Source organism: Dendrobium catenatum, unplaced genomic scaffold, assembly GCF_001605985.2.
Source record: "Dendrobium catenatum unplaced genomic scaffold, ASM160598v2 original_scaffold_36778, whole genome shotgun sequence".
Taxonomy (NCBI): Eukaryota; Viridiplantae; Streptophyta; class Magnoliopsida; order Asparagales; family Orchidaceae; genus Dendrobium; species Dendrobium catenatum.
The window spans coordinates 348177-368136 of NW_021355236.1; the positions used below are offsets into that span (position 1 = coordinate 348177).

Consider the following 19960-nt stretch of genomic DNA (forward strand, 5'->3'; position numbering starts at 1 on the left):
AAATTAAGTAATGGTCTGTGAGCATATAACAACGGAAATGCTTGATTTGATATTTAAGACAAAGAAAAGTAGAAGAGAACATAATTAGTACATAGGCTCATCTTACGGAAAAATAAAGAAAACTACAAACTTACATAAAACACGTATCTAAATAACATATATAAACAAACAACCTACTGTCCCTTTTATCACGTAAAAAAGGACAAAACAAAACTAATATAACATACATAAAAGACAATCAAGCGAAAAGTGGTCCCTGAATTTGACCAGGTCATCGATGCAAGTAGTCTCACATCATAGTCAACTGATAGTGTATCCAATCATGACTTCTTCATACTACTACTGTAGTCATCACCCCTCATTTTCTTTTGAGATGTAGTCATCCATTTTCAACAAACAAAGTAAAATTCTCAATCCAAGCTTTATGAAGGTATTGATAGGCTTGATGAGCTAGGTGAGGAGGTTAAGCAACGACTTCTTCTTCGTCATCATTGGCATTAACATTGGCAACCCACTTTTTTCACTAAAAAAATATGGAAGGAGTGATCGATGAAGGCAATAGGAATGTGATCTAACTTTTCAAGATAACTAGCATTATACTTAAGGTCAAAAATGTACACCCTAATTGCTTTGTCAGGTGTCTTCACATGTGGCAACTGGTCACGACAAGAATAGTCCTCAAGAGCAGATACCTTCAAAGAATACCCACGGCAATCAGAGAAACTCGCCTAAAGAGAAGGCATCACTCACCCGCAATCATTTAGGAGCTCACCCTACATTGGGAGATCCAAATGTTACTCACCAAACAGGCAAATCATCACTCATCCCAATCAAGCTCTCATCCTATAAGCCTATTGAACTCATTCATAAGAAAGCATCTACTGTAGTGACCACTCACTCATTTAGCCGCAACTCATTTAAGACCCAAAACTTGTCATCTCCGGCCATACCTCTACTCACCTTCATTAACAGATTGACATCGAGCCTCTTATGTCACTCGCCAATAATATAATAGAACTCTCCAATTACATCTACACCTCCTCTTAGGACTCATCTAATACATACTTTCCCCCTCTTAAGCTCGCCTAACAGCAGACAACTCACTAGGTCGTTGACTTCGTCCTTCCTGGGGCCAATAAAGAGGCATCACGTATCTTAGATTAGCGTCTCTATAAATATTGGGTGATAAGGAATAGTGAAGGATTCTTTTTTGGGGTTTCAAACTCTGACTTTCTAAAAATCTTGGGCTATGAACATTCTTGTACCCCTGACTGAGATAGTGAAGACTCTATCAAGCCATTATCCTGCAATCTCTAATTTGCATCTTCACTCACAAGTTCCTAAGATAGTGAAGACTCTGAGTACTTTATCATATGTTTTCTCTACAACAACAACAACAACATCAAGCCTTTATCCCACTACGTGGGGTCGGCTACATGAATCCTTTTTCTCCATTGTGTCCTATTAAAAGCCTATCATATGTTTTCTCTAAATCAATAAATATCATATGTAGATCCTCCATATTCTCTTTATATTTTTGTTGGAGAATTTTTGTATCCTCGAACGGATTACATACTTTATAATCGAGTACGGCATAAGAACATGATATATTACCCCGAAGGGTAAAAACATTATTTCCTTATGGACTAAAAGATAAAATTTACAATTTTAAACAGAGATTCCCCCATTCAACGTTTGGTTGAATGGGGTTTATTTATTTCTTGGGTACAGAAGTCCCATAAGGACAAGCCCCTATGGTTAATTACATCCCAAACTTTGGCTGGGAAAAACTTTTGATTAAACTAGTGGTTTTCTTGTATTGGAAGTCATTCAAATATTGATTAAATTTTAATTTTTTTTTAAGTATGTGAAAATCTTGTTTAAAGGTTTGGTCCTTTAAGAATTTCAAGGAGTTGATCAATTAGGAATTAGATTTTGGAATGAGAGCCAAATGAGGTGAAGTAGGAGCACTTGATTCTGAGGGAAACTCAAAAGTGCTCAAATTATCCTATGTTTAGCTTTACATTTTAGAAATCTAATTTTGTTTAAGTTGATATTTTTATTAGAATGTTGGGGGGGCTTACATACCAACAACGTATGTTGGAGGTATTGCCCGATAGGTGAGGACTTATAGGGTGATTTCGAATCAACCAATGCCTCGGACCCTAAAACTAAGATGAGGACTACCGATAGGTAGTGCCTCGAACCTAAATCTAACGAGTGCAAAGGGGCTTACAAACTACACCTCACAAGAGGCATAGTCTGTCCGACCTCTGGATTTACAGTCCGGCTTGAAAGAGACTACCAATTAGACCCTACTAATCGCTTTTAAAACCATGTGTCTTGGTCTCGATGCAAATGTAGAGTGGAAGTCTATTTTTTTATTTAGGAAGGTAGGGCTTATAGCTTGGCTTTGAGGCCAAGATGCCTATTTATGTGGGTATGCATATGCTAACTCATAAAAAAAAAAAAAATTTATCTAATCCTTAAATGAGGGCTTTCTATATGCAACACACTTGGGCTATACATGATTATTTTAAGTTTTGAAAAACTTGGCTCCTTGAAGGGAGCCATGCAATTTTCTTTTATTAGAAAATCATAGAGCCTAATTTCATTTTTTTTAGATTGCTTACATTTTAAGAGGTAGAAAATTTATTTTATCCAAAGAGCCTAGTGCAACAAAGTCCAGGCCACATGATTTTCTAATAAAAGAAAATTGATGTCAAAAAAAATGGTTGCACCCTACCAACTTGAGTTTGGAAGGGTGGAGGGAAATAGGACTTTTGAATTATATGTTTGGGATAAAAATACTTGTTGCTTTTGGTTCAGCAAGCAAGATGATTTGGAACAAGAATGGACAACTCAACATGGGTTGAGTGCGAGAGAGTTCCATACAACTTTTGAGTTGTAGAAAGGATGAATTTCTCTACAATTTTGGGTTTGTAGAAAAGAGAAGAATGTGCAATTCATGGGTTGCAAACTTCTGAATGCCCCCCCCCCCCTCTCCTTTGAACATTTGGTGTTCAAAGAGAGAGACACCCTCCTAATTTGGGTTTAGGAGACTAGAATGGAAGAAAATAAGATGCAACTTGGGTTGCAATCTTATGAACATTCCTTGAACATTTGGTGTCCAAAGAAAAGTGTACATTCTCCTAATTTTGAATCTTGGGAGAATGGGATGGTCTCTTACAACTTTGGGGTTGAAGGAATGATATGTAACTTAAAAGTTACAAAACTTTATGAATGCTCTTTGAATATTTGATATTCAAAGAGAGATGATCATTCACTTAATTTAGGTTAAGTGAATGGAGAAGAAAGACTAGGATTTAGGTCCTAAATCTAAACAGGATGTTCAATTTTTAAACTTAGGTTCAAACAAATTGAAAGAAAGAACTTAGAGTTTGGTTCTAAGTTCAATAACCCTATGTAATAGTAAGTAGAAGTTTAGGAGAAACTTCAAATCACTATACATGAAAAGGAATGAAAATTGTTTATTGATTTTGTCTCAACAAACAAGAGGTAGGTGACTTAAAATTTGTTTATAAGACTTAACACCATGTAATGATATTGGTTGGAGTCTTTGGTAGGCTCCAAATTATCATACATGAAAAGGAAGGGGTATCAATTTGTTGATTTTGTGACTCAACAAACGAAGGAGTGAGTTTAGGATTTGGCCCTAAGCACCAAATAATTCATGCAATAATATGTTTAGAAACTTGAGAGGTCCGAAATAATCATGCATGAAAAGGATGGGTAAATGATTGTTTATTGACTTTGTCTCAACAAACAAAATGTGAAAGGAATTTAGGATTTGGTCCTAAAATCTTGAAGATTCATGTGATAGAACATTCGGAGCTTTGGAGAGGATCCAAAATATTTCACATGAAGGGAAAAGAGTGCTAGGAAGCAAGCTCTTTATATTTGTTGGAACTCATGCAACATAGAGCTTAGAACTTTGAGGAAGTTCTAAGCATCAAGCTTGAAAGGAGATGTGCATGAAAAAGAGAATTCCCCATTTCCCCATGAGTGTTTTAAACTCAATTAGGAGAGGGAAGAATGATTTCCTAATGTTTTGGGAAAGTTTCCAAACCAATTTTGGCATGATTTAGAAACTTGGAAGTTTAGTGATCCTAGCAAGAGATCTATGATACACGATTTGACTCATGTTAAGGTATGATAACACACCTAAAACTTCTAGAATGTGTAGATGATTCTCCAGATTAGGGAATTTAAAACAAAAGAGCGAATGCCCACTTGTTATTTTCTTTACAAGCTTTGCAACACACCCAAAATGAGATTGAGCAACCCTACTTGCTCTAGAATTTGTAAAATGAACCTTTAAGAGTTCAAATAAAATTCTACAACAAGTTATCAAATGCATGTGGGCATCTAACCAAGTCATAGAGAAAATTGCAAGTTGGCAAATGTAAACTCCTAAATTCTATGTCAGTTTTGCCATGACATTAGCATTGAGTAGGTACATATGCACAATATGAAATTTGGGAGGATATGTGAGCTAAACACTTAATTTGGCTACGAATAGTAACATGCCCTAAGGTTTGAATGTAGGTGAATGTGTCAAGCTCAATATGATGCACAAACATACATTTGAGAGGTGTTGGATAACAATCTGACACCTCTACACACATCGAAATCCTCTCCGAACCCTCACATGAGAGACAACAAATGGAAATCACCGAATTTCAACTGTTTTTGCGAAGTAGACAGTGAACAAAGGGATTTTAAGGGACCAAAAATCAAAGTTTCTAGGGACCTAAGGCTTTGGATCGTCAATCATATGCCATTGGCTAGGGAGACTTAAGGTTTTGCCTAAGTTTTAATGTTATACCTCTCCCGGATTGTCCTAGCGCTCCAATCCAAGTTCTGAATGCTGTCCAAGCTCCTTTGAAGGCTCCAAGCTGCTGTCCAAGATGTTCCCAAGGAAGAAGACTGCTGTCCAAGCTTCTCCGGACGTCACCGCCGCTGTCCAAGGTACTCCGGATGCCTCCTAAGCACTGTTTGGAAGCTTTCAACAGCCTCCAACCTGCTGTTTGCAAGCTTCCGGAAGTGGTTGCTGCTGTCCAAATGTTCCAAATCCAGTCCAAGCTCTTCCGGAAGACAAATGTGCTGCCCAAGGTGCAGCCAACTGCTGTCCTGAACGTCCTAACTGCTGTCCTTGCTGTTTTGAGGTTGCCGGGGTCGAATTGGAAGGAGGGAGAAGTCTCCACACTACTGATTTTTGCTTTTTGGATGTTTTTGGAGACTGATTTTGGCATCCAAAGTGCTCCAAACCACTGATTTTGCTACCCCAATGTCACCGGAGTTGATTTGGAAGGAAGTAGAGGCTCCCTACCTTCTCTTGGCTGCAACAAGGGCTGATTTCAGCATGCACTATCCTAGATTTTGGAAGAGAAGACCCCCAACAGCGGCAAGAGAGACATTCTGCTCCTTAGTTGAAGGAAGAAAGCAATGGCGGCGAGAATGGCATTCCTTTCAGTCCAAAGGAAGTGAAAATAGCAGTTCTTGGCTAGGTCGCACGCAAGAAGCCACTAGTCAGCCTCTTCCTCTCGCCTGGACGGATGCAGGAGCCGCAAGCAAGCAAGAGCCTAGCGGCTCTATCCCTCTACCGCTCTCTGTTTGGGACGGACTGGGTCGGAAGGAGAAAGGGCTCGAACGGACACAAGCAGAGGCGCTGGAGAAGACCTCTGGCTCCGCCTCCTCCCTCATCTGGAAGGGCCGCACGCAAGCAGGGTGACACCGCCTCCTCTCTCCCGTTCTCTCGCTCGCTCTCTCTCGGTTTCTCTCTGGACGGACCGAACACAGGGTGCCAAATCGCATCGAATTGGGATCGACGACGCTCGACGGGGTTTGATTGATTTTGATTTGATTTTAATTAAATTAAATCAAATTTAATTTGACTAAAACAAATTAATTTAATCAAATCAGGGTCTAATTTTACTCGATTTTGCCTCAACGATGATCGATTGGGTCGATCGAACACGATCAAGCCTAATCGGGCTCAATCGAGGTCGGGTCAATCGTATTTTCACATCCTTTATTAAAACGTTTAGCAAAATATCTCATCCACATTTATTGAATATTTTCTAAGAAAAATACTTTTTGATCTTCAACCTGATGTAGACAAAGGGGGTGTCAAATCAAACCAAAAAAAAATTTGGTTTTCACTTCCCTTGAGCTTGCTAACTCATTAATTTTTGAGCTGGTTTTTAGTTCATTTATTGAACTAAGAGTTAGCTCATTATGAGCTATGTTTTTAGTTTACTTATTAATTTATTAGTAGCTCATTAATTTTTGTCTCTTCTCCTTCCCCTTGTTCATTCGTTTCCCGTGGATGGCTCTTGGGTTCCCGTGCCTTGGCTCCTTGGTTCCCACGGCTGCCTCCTTGGTTTCCACGGCTGCCTCCTAGGTTCTTGCGGTTGCCTCTTCGGGTTCCGCTTGGACTGCTTTCCCGTGACTTTTGGGGGGCTTTTCCGTGGCTATAGTGCTTTGTATCCTAGAGTTGACTGTTGGCTTTTCATTTCCCTTATTTAATTAAGAATATAAAGGGTTTTTGAGACTGTTTGTATTCCCCTCTCTTGTCTATAAATATAAGATGTTTTGTGGCTGTTTGAAGCATGTTATGTGAATGATTTTTGGAAATGTAAACCTGCGGGTTTGTTGGAAAAGCTTGCGAGCTTGTTCTATCTCTTCTACTCCTCTTCTAGGAAAGCTTGCGAGCTTCTCCTCTTTCTCTCGGCTTCTAACCTCTTCTTTTATCCGCAAGTTTATACCCCACCTGTATCTTTCTTCTCAAGGAAAGCAACTTTAGGAATTTATGTCTTTAATTTGGGTTTGTGTCATTTGTAAGAGTCAATGGTTGTAAGTCTTTTATTTTATATAAGTAAAGTTTATTTAATTTGTCTTTTTTATGCTTTTTATATTGTCTAGAAAGGTTTAATTTTTCTAGCAAAAATTTGAGTTACATCATTTTGGTATCAGAGCAAGTTAGGAAGTCCTAGGTTTATGAGTCGTGTGTGTCTTGATGTCATGTTAGTTATCATGAAAGTTTTGTTTTGAGTCATGTTGTGATTTGAGTCTTGGTGTCAAGTGAGCAATCTCAGACCTTGGTGTCTCTTGATGCAACGCCTTCAGAACAAATCTAACTCATCAGGAGATGAGTTCTCAAGTAGGGGAGTCTGGTGTAGACAAAGGGGGGGTCAAATCAAACCCAAAAAAAAATTGGTTTTGACTTTCCTTGAGCTTGCTAGCTCATTAATTTTTTAGCAAAGATTTAGCTCATTTTGAACTGGTTTTTAGTTCATTTATTGAACTAAGAGTTAGCTCATTATGAGCTATGTTTTTAGTTCACTTATTAATTTATTAGTAGCTCATTAATATTTGTCTCTTCTCCTTCCCCTTGTCCATTCGTTTCCCGTGGATGGCTCTTGGGTTCCCATGCCTTGGCTCCTTGGTTCCCACGGCTGCCTCTTCGAGTTCCGCTTGGACTGCTTTCCCGTGACTTTTGGGGGGCTTTTCCGTGGCTATGGTGCTTTGTTTCCTGGAGTTGACTGTTGGCTTTTCATTTCCCTTATTTAATTAAGAATATGAAGGGTTTTTGGGGTTGTTTGTATTCCCTTCTCTTGTCTATAAATATAAGATGTTTTGTGGCTGTTTGAAGCATGTTATGTGAATGATTTTTGGAAATGTAAACCTGCGGGTTTTGTTGGAAAAGCTTGCGAGGTTGTTCCATCTGTTCTACTCCTCTTCTAGGAAAGTTTACGAGCTTCTCCTCTTTCGCCTCGGTTTCTAACCTCTTCTTCTATCCGCAACTTTACACCCCACCTGTATCCTTCTTCTCAAGGAAAGCAACTTTAGGAGTTTGTCTTTAATTTGTGTTTGTGTCGTTTGTAAGAGTCAATGGTTGTAAGTCTTTTAATTTATATAAGTTTGTTTAATTTGTCTTTTTTATGCTTTTTATATTATCTAGAAAGGTTTAATTTTTCTAGCAAAAATTTGGGTCTCCCAAATTTTTGCTTACATCATCACTCCAGCCTAGGCAATCTTCACAAGGTGAGTTACCACCACTCTATTAAATGATCTACTAATGTTAATCGCCATTACTTCCCACACTAACACTCGCTTCACTAATGGCAATTGCCGCTAGTAACAGACTTGGGCAGAAAGGTGAAAATCCATTTCTCACTTGACACCAATAAAATCTCTTGTGACGATCTCACAAGTCATATTCATTTAGTGATGCTTAAAAAGGTGAATACCTAAAACCTCTACTCAAAAAGAGAAATTTCTTGCATTAAATTTTCCAATAAAGTCATCACCAAAAGGCGAATACAAGCATTAAAAAAAAACTTTTTGCAACCCAGGATGCCAGTTACCACGATGCATCCCTACCACAGGATAACTCACCATAGCCGACATTAGGCCATCTATCTGCTCCAGGTACTTGTTGCCAGTGTAGATGCTTCCCAACATTGTCTGTTGAACAACTGAGCCCCACTCAGCCCTCATGGACCCCACGATGGGAAATCATCTCCTTTAGCTTGCCCACCTCACATGTAGCTTCAACAACTGAGCCCCACTCATCCCTCATGGGCCCCACGATGGGAAATCATCTCCTTTAGCTTGCCCACCTCACATTGTAGCTTGACAACCCTACGCAGACCACTTCATCTCTCAGGACAATTGGATCACCAATGCCCTAGAGATTCACCATCTTCTCCACAGCCATCAGTCTCGCATCAACCTCCTCCAATGTGATCGGTTCCAGAGGAGGGAGATCAAAAGATTGAGGGTTAAAGAGCAAGGTAGATGGAATATCATCAATCGCGCGCCCCGATTGCCATATCATTTCATAGAACTTCCCTTTCATAACAAATATAAAAATATTGAAAAAATAATCAAAAACATTACCTCTTAACTAGAAAGAACATACATGCTAAGAAAATTAATTCGAAGCAATAGTTAATTCAAAGCAATTGAATATTCATTTGTGAACCATATGGTCAGAAACTTATCATTTGGCACACTTAAAGGTGTTCGCCAGAATTGGTGGCAAAGAATCTAAATGACTAATGTTCTCATGAGGTTCTATAAGAAAGCAAAAATTCAAAGACCACAAGAGATTGTTGGTACTATTGAATTTGATAGTTATAACAATAGTGGGCAAGGTTCCCATCTCCAAGAGAGTAGTGTAGGAAGCCATCAACAAACAACCACTAATAGAAAAGAAAAGAATATGACAATGATATAATAAATAATAAATCAAGGTGAAGGCAAGACTCAACAAAGACCATCTAGCAAGTATAATGAGTGTACAAGCAAGGTAGAAGGTAAGGACAAGCCATGGATGAAAGCAAAAATTGTACAAACGACCGCACGAGTGTATGAAGCAAGCATGTAAGACAACATGGTCAAACAAGTGATCAAGCATGAAAGATTGCATGAGCAAGCAGGTGAGCAAGCATAGATAAAGACACAAGCAAGGTCAAGTAGATGTTGGAGTTGGTGCAAACGAACAACTGCGACAAAGCATGGATGGGCTACAACAAAAAAAAAATAGAAATGAACAAAGAAGAGGATTGAGAGAAAGAGACTTGGGGAGGAGCGGAAGGGAGCAACTAAGATGAGGATTTTCCCTGTATTAATATAATGTTAGAAAGAAAAATTTATCTGAATCCTAAACTAAACCCCGAACAAATTACATGTTTATGCCCCCTCAAGTCGCAACACTTCTTCTTGGTTGCCTCAACCTCCAAACTGTCACCATCGCCGCAACCACCACTTTTGTAGTCTACATTAGGGATCACTTGGAAGCCGCACATCACCTCCACCTCCTCCCCTAAAATTTTGGGAATATTACTCTTGTATTTATGTTTATAACAAATATTTATGAAATAATAAATTGACTTAAATAAATGAAGAAGCAATATAAGAGGCATTAGAATCCACATGATAAGGTATGAGAGAGACCAATTTATTATGATGATGACTCAAATAAACACCTCCTAAGTAATAACAGTGCAGATAATTTCTAAGTTGTTGCCAACTATTATAGCTTTCATTAAGAATAACATGTGGATGAATAGAGAAATGGGCAAGATGGAATTTATAGAACCTTTATATTTTATATTATTTGGCTCTAGTAATATTTGAATTTCAATTATATTTCAGATAATTCATTAATTGTCACTCTACGTCATCATTAACTTTTTTATTTTATACGTATGTCAATTTATTACTTTATTATTAAATAGAAAGTTAATATGTCATTCGTTAATATATTAATATTATTATATCAAAATTACTATATATGCCTTAAGGCTTTACACATCGCCTCACGAACAAAAAATACCTCAATAGCCAATTGCAAAATTTTAAACCGTACTACAAACAAGTCATATATAGGTGAACAAAAATAATAGGAAAGAAGATAATAAGATGGAAAATATCACAATTAAGAATAAATTATAGTTATAACTTTTCAACCTAATACTTTCCCATATAATTTCTTAGAACTTCTCTTCCAAAACATAATTGAAAATATTGAAACAATAATTGAAACCTGAAAAGAACAAACATGCTATGAAAGTTAAAAGCAGCTTACCTAGCTTCTTGTAGATTATGCTGCCTCATCAATAAAAGCCCATAAGCAAACACAATGCAAGTTTTCTCTCGTACTCCAACAAATGAATCCATGATTTTGTAAATTGGTCCTACCAAATCTAACGCCTGAATATTGGAAAAGAAAGTATCAAGATAACCATGTTTCTTTAGCAAATAAATCAACCGTACATAACTGGTTTACTTATAAGGAATCCAATGTCAGTTACTACACGGTTAGGTCAGCCCCACCTGCGAAGATGATTCCGCATCACCAATGCAGATATAAGAAACAGCTGCATAAATTTGGCACATAGATTGCATCGACTTGCTTTGAGTGAGCTGAAAAAAAAAAAAAAACGTATCATCAATTTCAGAATATATATGCATATGGCTCAGAAGAACATGAATCATACCATACAAATACATTATAAAAGGATGGCTGATTTTGATTGGCTTTGCTATGATTCAGAGAGCATTTTTTAAAAAAGTAAGTTGTATTCACAGTAACGATACAAACCTTTGTTGCCTCCAAGAAATGAAAGGCTGACTCATGGAAGCAACCAACCGAATGAGCATACTGCCCTCTTAGCATTTCAATAATGGACTCACATGCTTGCAATATTGTCGGGAAACGGATAAACCAATTTCTCATCTGCACTATCGTCTGATGATAAAAAGACAAATAGTTTGGAAAGTTAAATACTGCAGATATTATGTTCAAATTGTGACAAAAGAAAAATTGAACATCAAAGGATTTCGGCTAAGGATATAATTTCTATATTAAACAGGAAGAGAAATCCAATTAACCCCAAAAAAAATCATAATAGAAATGCAAATATGGCAGGCATACTTTCCCATTTTTACCTCCTGAGCTTCAATATAGTCAGACCTAGTAAGCTCCAGCGCAACTTTATTCTCAAGAAATTGCATTAGAAGCAATAAATATTGACCAGCTATCCATATATCTGAATGCTGAATATCCATCTCTATTCAGTTAGGCAAAAATTTTCAAAAAATAATTATTAAATGAAAGAGAAACCCAGCATAAAAAAATTAATAACAAATTAAAGGAGATATGGCATCACATTTAATCTAATGTGCACATTGGTCAGGAGTTCCGATTTAAACATGGGACAATATAATTAAAGGAACGGACACAATTAATGTGACATGCTAAATCTTAAAATCATAGACTAAGTAGGACATGTAATCATCTGGTAACTTTCTAGATGAAAATGATGACTTCAACCCACATGTATTTCAATTTTTTTACCAGTAATTGATGCAAATCCTATATGGCTCGGTTTTCAAACTTCATTATTCTGAAATGTCTAGATTTCATGTTCAGACTTGAGGAAACTTCATTCGATACAACAACAACATCAAGCTTTTATCTCATTCCGAGGAGTCGGCTACATGAAACCTTCTTCTCTATTGCATCCTGTTAAGAGTCAAATTATCATTTAATTCTAATAAACAAGGTCATTTCTAATATTTTCTAGCCAAGCCTTTTTAGGTTTACCTCTACCTTTTTTTAACATAGGTCAAATCTAATACATCTACTCTCCTAATCGGGTTATTGGAATGCCGACATTTTATGTGACCAAATCATCTAAGGCAACTCTCTCTAATCTTATCTACCACTAGAGCTTCTCTAACCTTTTCAAATATATACTCGTTTCACATTATGTCCATAAGAGTGAAGTCACTCATCCACCTGAGCATTCTCATATCTGCAACACTTAAATTTATACTTCTCTTTTAATGGCCAACTGCGAAAAAGGATTCATGTAGCCGACCCCACAGTGGGACAAAGGCTTGATGTTGTTATTATAATGGCTAACATTCTACGCCATAAAGCATTGCAGGTCTCACCATCATTTTTAGAATTTTCTCTTGAGTTTGAGTACTTTTCTATCACACAACAGGCCCAATGCATTCCTCCACTACAACCATACAACTTGAATTCTACTAATAATATCTCCATCTATTTTACCATCACTTCTAACAATAGACACAAGATGTCTAAAATAGGTATTGTTATTAATGAGCGTATAATTCAAGAACACACCAACGCACTTCTCTTGAAACTTTATCATATGATTCATCCGATATTAAGGAAATAAAATAAAATAAGAATCTTCAAATTCAGTCTATTGAGGCTCCAATAAGTTAATTTGGTAGTACCTTCTTTCAGAATGATTAATTTGTTATTATCCCATCCTACTAATACATGAATCTTTCAAATTCTATCACTGCCACCAGCTTGTGCCTCGTCTCAAATGTACGAGAGAACATCTTTTATGTCTGAGTTGTTGGCTTGGTCATGATAAAAGCTCTGTGCAGAAGCGTACATAAAGTGAAATCTTGTGACAACATGAGCGTATAATTCCTTTTATTTAAATTACTCATAAAATGGAATAGTTTAATGTTAAAGACAAATCAATTCTAATGGTTAGTTTTCCAAGTTGAAATCGCAAACAAGTCCATACAGTAAAGACCTACTAAACAAGCATAAATAAGATATGCGGGTATAAAATTACAAAAATGTTAAACAAAAAGATGCATCAAAATAACAAGATCAATAGCCCAAAAGAGTTACCTCTCTGGTTGACACCAATGCCAAGTTTTTGTAGCTCCTCTGCACAACATAGAACAACTCAGCTTCAAAAAATAATGGTAAAAAAATTTAAATTTGTTTGTATTATTAACAAGCTGAGAATTCAAGGTGCACTTTTGATATATGTGTCAATCTGACAAAGTCTGCCACAAGTGCATGCAGGTTATGCAAATAATTACCAATAAAAAAATATCACAAATTATTTACTGCAGCTCAATAACTATAGCAAAAAGCAGGCTCACCACGAATCAACTTCATTCCTGAATGTATCCTCTTCCCACAATCCTTAAACACTCCTTTGGGACGCCCCTGCAAAACAACCACAAGATCCACCAGCGCATACACTGCATTCCTCGGTAGCCATTCCCCATCCAATGGGGGAGGTCCCAAGAGGATTTTGTCCTCAAATCCCAACATCTCCTCATCAATTCCAGTAGCAGCTCTCAGCTGGTCATGTAATAAGTCCTGCTTCTCCCTCAAAGTTGTATTTGATTTCCCTTGCAAGTTCAGCTGGGCAAGATTCTGATTCACAGTATTAAGCTCCCCAACCAGCTCCTTCACATGGGAGAGCTGTTTCTGATCTTCCTTCATGGCAGCATCCAGTTTATTAACATGTTGTGTGGCGCTCTTATAGTCACATATCTTGAACAGGTAGAAAGTCTGCAACAGCTCATTGTAGAAAAGGAGACCCCTGCACCGTTCTTTCTGAAAAGAAAAAGATCAAATTCAAGAACATGCGTATCTCACTTAACGATTCTCAGCTTAAACCCATTGAAAAGCTGAATTAAACTATTATGCATAACATTAAGCCTCTATATGGTATAGAAGAATCACACAAAAAAGAAGTTTTATTTACCGCAGAACTATCCATCATAATAAATTGATTTTACAATATAGTCATACACACAATGATTTTCTGTTTTAACTCGCCTGAAAGCTGAAGTAAAACTGAAGTATGAATACCACGAAGTGGGTGCTCACTCTTCAGCTCATTGGTTATTTAAGTATATCTTCAACACATTAAAAAAAACATTACGGTTGTCAGGTCCCAAGTCCTAAATGAAAAAAAGTAGAGGGTGCGTTAGATAGTCAACAGCCAGCGTAAAACTTGTCAAATTAGTCATGAAATGAATCCTTTAATATATTGTGTTAAAGCGACAAGATGTATGACCTGAATACAGTGAGAAGTATGCAAGGGTTGCTGCATCGGAGCCTGAGTGTAGTGTTAAATAGGCAAGGGTTCCCAAATCATAAACGGATGTGAGTAAAGAAGCTAGTCCATGAAACAAAAATTAAGATATGATATTGGACTATAAGTTCTCTTATAGGCAAATTAATGAAATTAATATATATTATGATTCATATGAAAATAAATATTCTTTGCATTCAGGAAATTAAATGGGTTGAAGAGAATGCTAAAGAGATTAATAGTTTACGATTAAAACTATAGTATTCTGATAAGATTCGTACAAGAAATGGTATAGGTGTTATTATAGATAAGAGCTTAAAGGATAATGTTGTAAAAACTAATAAAATTGGGGATAAAGTTATAGTCATAAAGATTGTTGTTCATGCTATGATTATTAATATTATAAGTATTTATGCTCCTCAACTAGATTTGGATATGTATTCCAAATTAAAATTTTGGAATGACTTAGAAAAATCAATACAAAAGATACCTCCTAAAAAAATTTATTGGAGGATATTTAAATTGGCATGTTTGTAGAGAGATAAATGATTTTAAAAACATTCATAGTGGAGTGACTAATGAAGGTGAAAAGACCATATTAAATTTTTCTATAGCTTATGACTTTGCAATTGCTAATACCATATTTAAAAAAAGAGATAAGCATCTAATCACTAATAAAAATAGATATAATAAAACTTAGATTGATAATTTTCTTATAAGATAAAGAGATTGTTTAGATTGTAAAGATTGTAAAGTTATTTCGAGAGAAAGTTTGTATACCCAACATCGCTTACTAATTTTGGATGTTAAGATGAAGGGGCAAAATATATAAAATAAAGTAAAACGTTATTCTAGGATTAGATAAAAACTTTTAAAGAACATTAATAAAAATATTTTTAAGAGTAAGATTATAAATCCTATGATTTTGTCTGTAAATGAGGAAGCTAATGTTATATAGGAAAAAATTATTAGTGATATTAAGAATATTGCAAAAGATGTGCTTGGAGTATCAAAGGGAAAAGCTCGTAATAGTAAAAACTGTTGATGGTAGAATCAAAATGTGAAAGAAAAGATAAAAAATAATAAGATTTGTTATAAAAATTGACTTAAATATAAAAACTCTGATAATTGAAAAAGTTATCAAGAAGTCTGTAACGAGTTTAAAAAAGCAACATGTAATGTAAAAATTTTAGCTTTTAATAATTTATATAATAAATTAGACACTAAATAGGGTGAAATATATGTGTATGCCCCAAACAAAGAAAGAGAAGTAATAAGGACATACTGCAAGTGTAGTGCATTAAGGATGAAAATCAAAAAAGTACTTTTATTTAAAGAAGATATTCAACAAAGGTGGATAAGATATTTTGCTAAACTTTTCAATAAATATTGTGAGAATACGATTGACTTTGGTGACCATAACATTCTAAATGAAAGTGCAAATTTTTGTCTTTATCAGCATATTAATAAAACTAAAGTTACATAGGCTTTAAAGAAAATAAAGTGTGGAAAAGCTGTTGGACCTGATGATATTCCAATAGAGGTATGGAAATGCTTAAGAGATGAAGGAATTTCTTGGCTTACTAAACTTTTTAAAATTATTTTGAAGAATAAAAGAATGTCAAATGAGTGGAGAATGATTATGTTGATTTCTATTTTTAAGAATAAAAGTGATGCACAATATTGTGTGAATTATAGAGGAATTAAGTTAATGTGTCATATTTTAAAACTATGGGAGAGTGATGGAGCATAGGTTGCAGCGTGATACTAATGCTTCTTAAAATCAATTTGGATTCATCCCGGGTAGGTCTACTATGGAAGCTATATATTTATTGAGTGGTTTGATGGAGAAGTATAGAGAGAATAAATAGGATCCACATATGATATTTATTAATTTAGAGAAAGCATATGATAAAGTTCTAAGAGAAGTGCTATGGAGAGTGCTAAAAAAGAAAGGGGTTAATAATGCTTATATTCAAGTCATTAAAGATATGTATGCATGAGTTATTACTTGTGTTCAAACACAAGCTAGTTTGACAAAGTATTTTCCTATTTCAGTGGATTACATCAAGGATCAGCCTTAAGCACTTATCCTTTTGCTTTACTATAGATGTTCTCACTAGACATTTGCAAGAGGTTGTACATTGGTGCATGCATTTTGCTGATGATATTTTTCTTGTTGACAAGACTAGAGAGGGACGTGAAGGAAAACTTTAATTATGGAGGCCAATTTTAGAATCTATAGGTTTATGTTTGAGTTGATCTAAAATCGAATTCATGGAGTGTAATTTTAGTAGTAATAGTTCTAAAGGGGGGATTGTGACTTTGGGCGATCAAGTCATTAATAGCAATACATGATTTAGATATATTGTGTCTATTGTTTAAAGTGATAGTGAAATAGATGGGAATATTATTAATAGAATTCAAGTTGGTTGGTTGTAGTGGAGGAATGCAACAGGCTTATTTAATGATAAAAAGGTCCCCCTTAAAACTTGAGGGAAAATTGTATGAGATGGTGGTGAGACCTACAATGCTTTATGGTGCATAATGTTGGCCATTAAAAGAGAAGTATAATATTAAGTTAATGTAAAGATGAGGATGCTCAGGCGGATGAGCGGCTTTTCTCTTAAAGACATGATACGAAATCAGTATATACGTGAAAAGGTTGGAGTAGCTCCAGTGAAAGATGAAATTAAAGAGAGTCGTCTTAGATGGTTTGGTCACATAAAATGTCGGTCTTCTGATGACCTGGTTAAAAAAGTAGATGTATTATATTTGACTTATATTAAGATAGGTAGAGATAGACCTAAAAAAACTTGGTTATAAAATATTAGAAATAACATTTCTTTATTATATTCAAATGAGAATTTGACCCTTAACAGGATAATGACGAAAAAGAATTCATATAGTCGACCCTACATAGGGGTGTAAGTGAGACGAGCCGGCTTGTGAGCCGGCTCGAACTCGACTCGTTAACGAGCTCGCGAGTCGAGCATATCGAGCTTCGAGCTCGAGCTCGAGCCTACAATCGAGCTCGTATGATAAACGAGCTCGAGTTCGAGCTCAACCTGACTTAACTCGAAAGCTTATCAAGCTACTCGATATAATTATATATATATATATAATAATATTATTTTTGTATATAATAATACACATCACATTCGTTGGTGCTTCTCAAACAAGCTTGATCTCGAGCTCGAGCTTTTCAAACGAGCTCGAGCTTTCGAGTCGAGCTCGAGCTTGACATTTTCTAAACGAGTCGAGCTCGAGCCCACTAATCGAGCTCGATCTCGAGCTCAGAGAGAGATAGGGTATATATCTGGTAGGTTCAGAAGTTATCTATTATGCCTCACTTATTTATACAATACATACATCATAATAGATTTGTTATATATATTAAGTGTATAGATAAAGTCTATCTATTTATAGTAATATATAATCTCATATATTCACAATGTAGCACAGAGAAGCTCTAATAACAAAGATAATTAGATATATCTATTTACTATTATCATTGTTATAAAGACTCTTTAGAGTATCATCGAGCTATATCTATTTAGACATCATTAGCCTTCTATGCGCACGTTCATCGAGAGATCGAGCATATCGTGCATTAGGATATTCATCGATAGAGACAGTGACGCTCCAGTTTTTGAGCCTCGCCACTTATTAAACTGAAGCCTCTCTTTTCCCTTGAGTTTCGATTTAAGGATTAACAAGACTGCAGCGATAAGAGCTTGTGGGCAATATCGATTGCTCCGACTCCGATTGATATACATAACACACGTCAACCTTATACTCCACATAGAAGTCGGTATTGACTCCATTATATTAATAGAATTAGTTCAGATTCAATGATGAAATAAGAAGAAGATGCACTAATACTTTCCAGTTTTTGTTGCTCTCAATTGTTGTATAGTAGTCATAGTTTAAAGCAAATGATAATAAAATAATAGTTTATTAAAATAGTTAAAATTAATTATAGTCTTATATCTGACACTATTTTTAATGTCACATTATATTTCTAATTTCAATAAAAGTTGTATTAAGGGTCTAAGATTCCAACTTTTTAAGATTAAAAATTAATATAGTAATTATTTCACCAATGCAGCGTATGCTATTAATCTAAATTGGCTGATTCCTTATATAACCAGAGTTGCGTTCCTTAATTCCACGTGCTGAGAACTGAGAAGGGACGCGTATGCCTTAATTCTAGATTACATGTGGGTTCTTATCACCCATTTCCATAGGTTACCGGCGCGGTTCGAATTCAGCCGCTCTCACTAATAATGCGTTAAATCTTTAATACCTCTCCTTTCCATTCCCATGTCCTTTTCCCATAAATCAATCTCACAGAATTCACAATATAGTTGAATTAAGTAGTGTGACATAAAAATTGTGAAGCATAGTGGGGCATTTCATGATTAAGCCAAATTTGGCCATATGAGTAGTTTACGGTTAAACTGCCGGTTTCAGCCGGTCCGATTTTCAAAACATGCACTTTGCTAATGGTGTCATGGCTTTGGGCCTGATGTGAGGAACTCAAATATAAGAGTTTCAAGCAGCGTCGCCACTCTAGATGAGGACAATACAACACTAACAAGTCACTCTACAGATATTTGCCTTTTCCACATAGCGGCCAAATGATCAACACATAACTTTCACATTCCTTTATGACTTATACGAAGGAATTAAATCAAACACCAATGTCAGTAAAAAGTTAAATGAGTATTTATGCTATAGTTGACAACTAGTCAGATGGGAAAGAAGAACTTCTGTCCGTAGAGAAGAAAACAAGTCTAGTACTTACCCGTCTATACACATAGCCAGGCGTAGTACCGTTATTCGATAGGCAAAAGATACATACCAGAAATCTCACCGCATGAGTCTCATAAAAAGGTTACGAGTAATGGAAATTAACTCCACATATCCACTCCCGAAGCTGATAGGAATGGGCTTTCCCCATACCTTTAGTGAAGAGGATAAACCAGCTGGAGGGGAACCCGATAAATTGATGCATTTGGTTGTTAAATTGCAACTAGTCGGCTAACATAGCTAATGAGCTATCAATTTTGATGATGATACAAGAGAGTTTAGTTAACATTTATTTTAATATCATCTGAATAAGATGAATTGTGTTTGCTTTCGCCAACTCACACCCACTTGAAAATTTCTTTATTAGTTTTTCTAATTGAGCGACAATGACAACTGAGTAGAGAAGGTAGCAATCATTGGTCACGGTTCCAGGTTCGGTTCGACCCGGAACTGACCCGGGTATCAAACGGGGTCCGATTCCCTAACCGCAACCCGGTTTAGGTAATATCCGGGTCGGAAATGGCGAACCCGGAACCCGGACTCGGCCCGGGTTTGCGCGGTGCTTGACCTGGACCCAGACCCAGGGAATAGGGCAAGAAAGGTCGTGGTACGCTGCGCGGTGCAAGGCGGGCGTGGCCGGCACAGCGGAGTTGAGCGTGGGGTCGGGGCGCTGAGTCGCGCGCGGATTCGGGCGGGGTCGGGCGCGTGGGTACGAC

General features: G+C 36.4%; 1 protein-coding gene across 1 annotated transcript in view; it reads right to left on the reverse strand.

The window, feature by feature from the left end:
• The window catches only part of LOC110112444 (sister chromatid cohesion protein SCC4), a 50805-nt gene that overhangs the window by 19748 nt on the left and 11097 nt on the right, over positions 1–19960 (reverse strand). Inside the window, exons 2-7 of the mRNA XM_020844669.2 lie at positions 13483–13945; positions 13223–13261; positions 11485–11606; positions 11138–11284; positions 10870–10959; positions 10622–10746 (exon numbers count right to left, since the gene is read on the reverse strand). Of these exons, the coding sequence (XP_020700328.1) occupies positions 10622–10746; positions 10870–10959; positions 11138–11284; positions 11485–11606; positions 13223–13261; positions 13483–13945 (986 nt within the window). The remainder of the gene's footprint in view (positions 1–10621; positions 10747–10869; positions 10960–11137; positions 11285–11484; positions 11607–13222; positions 13262–13482; positions 13946–19960) is intronic.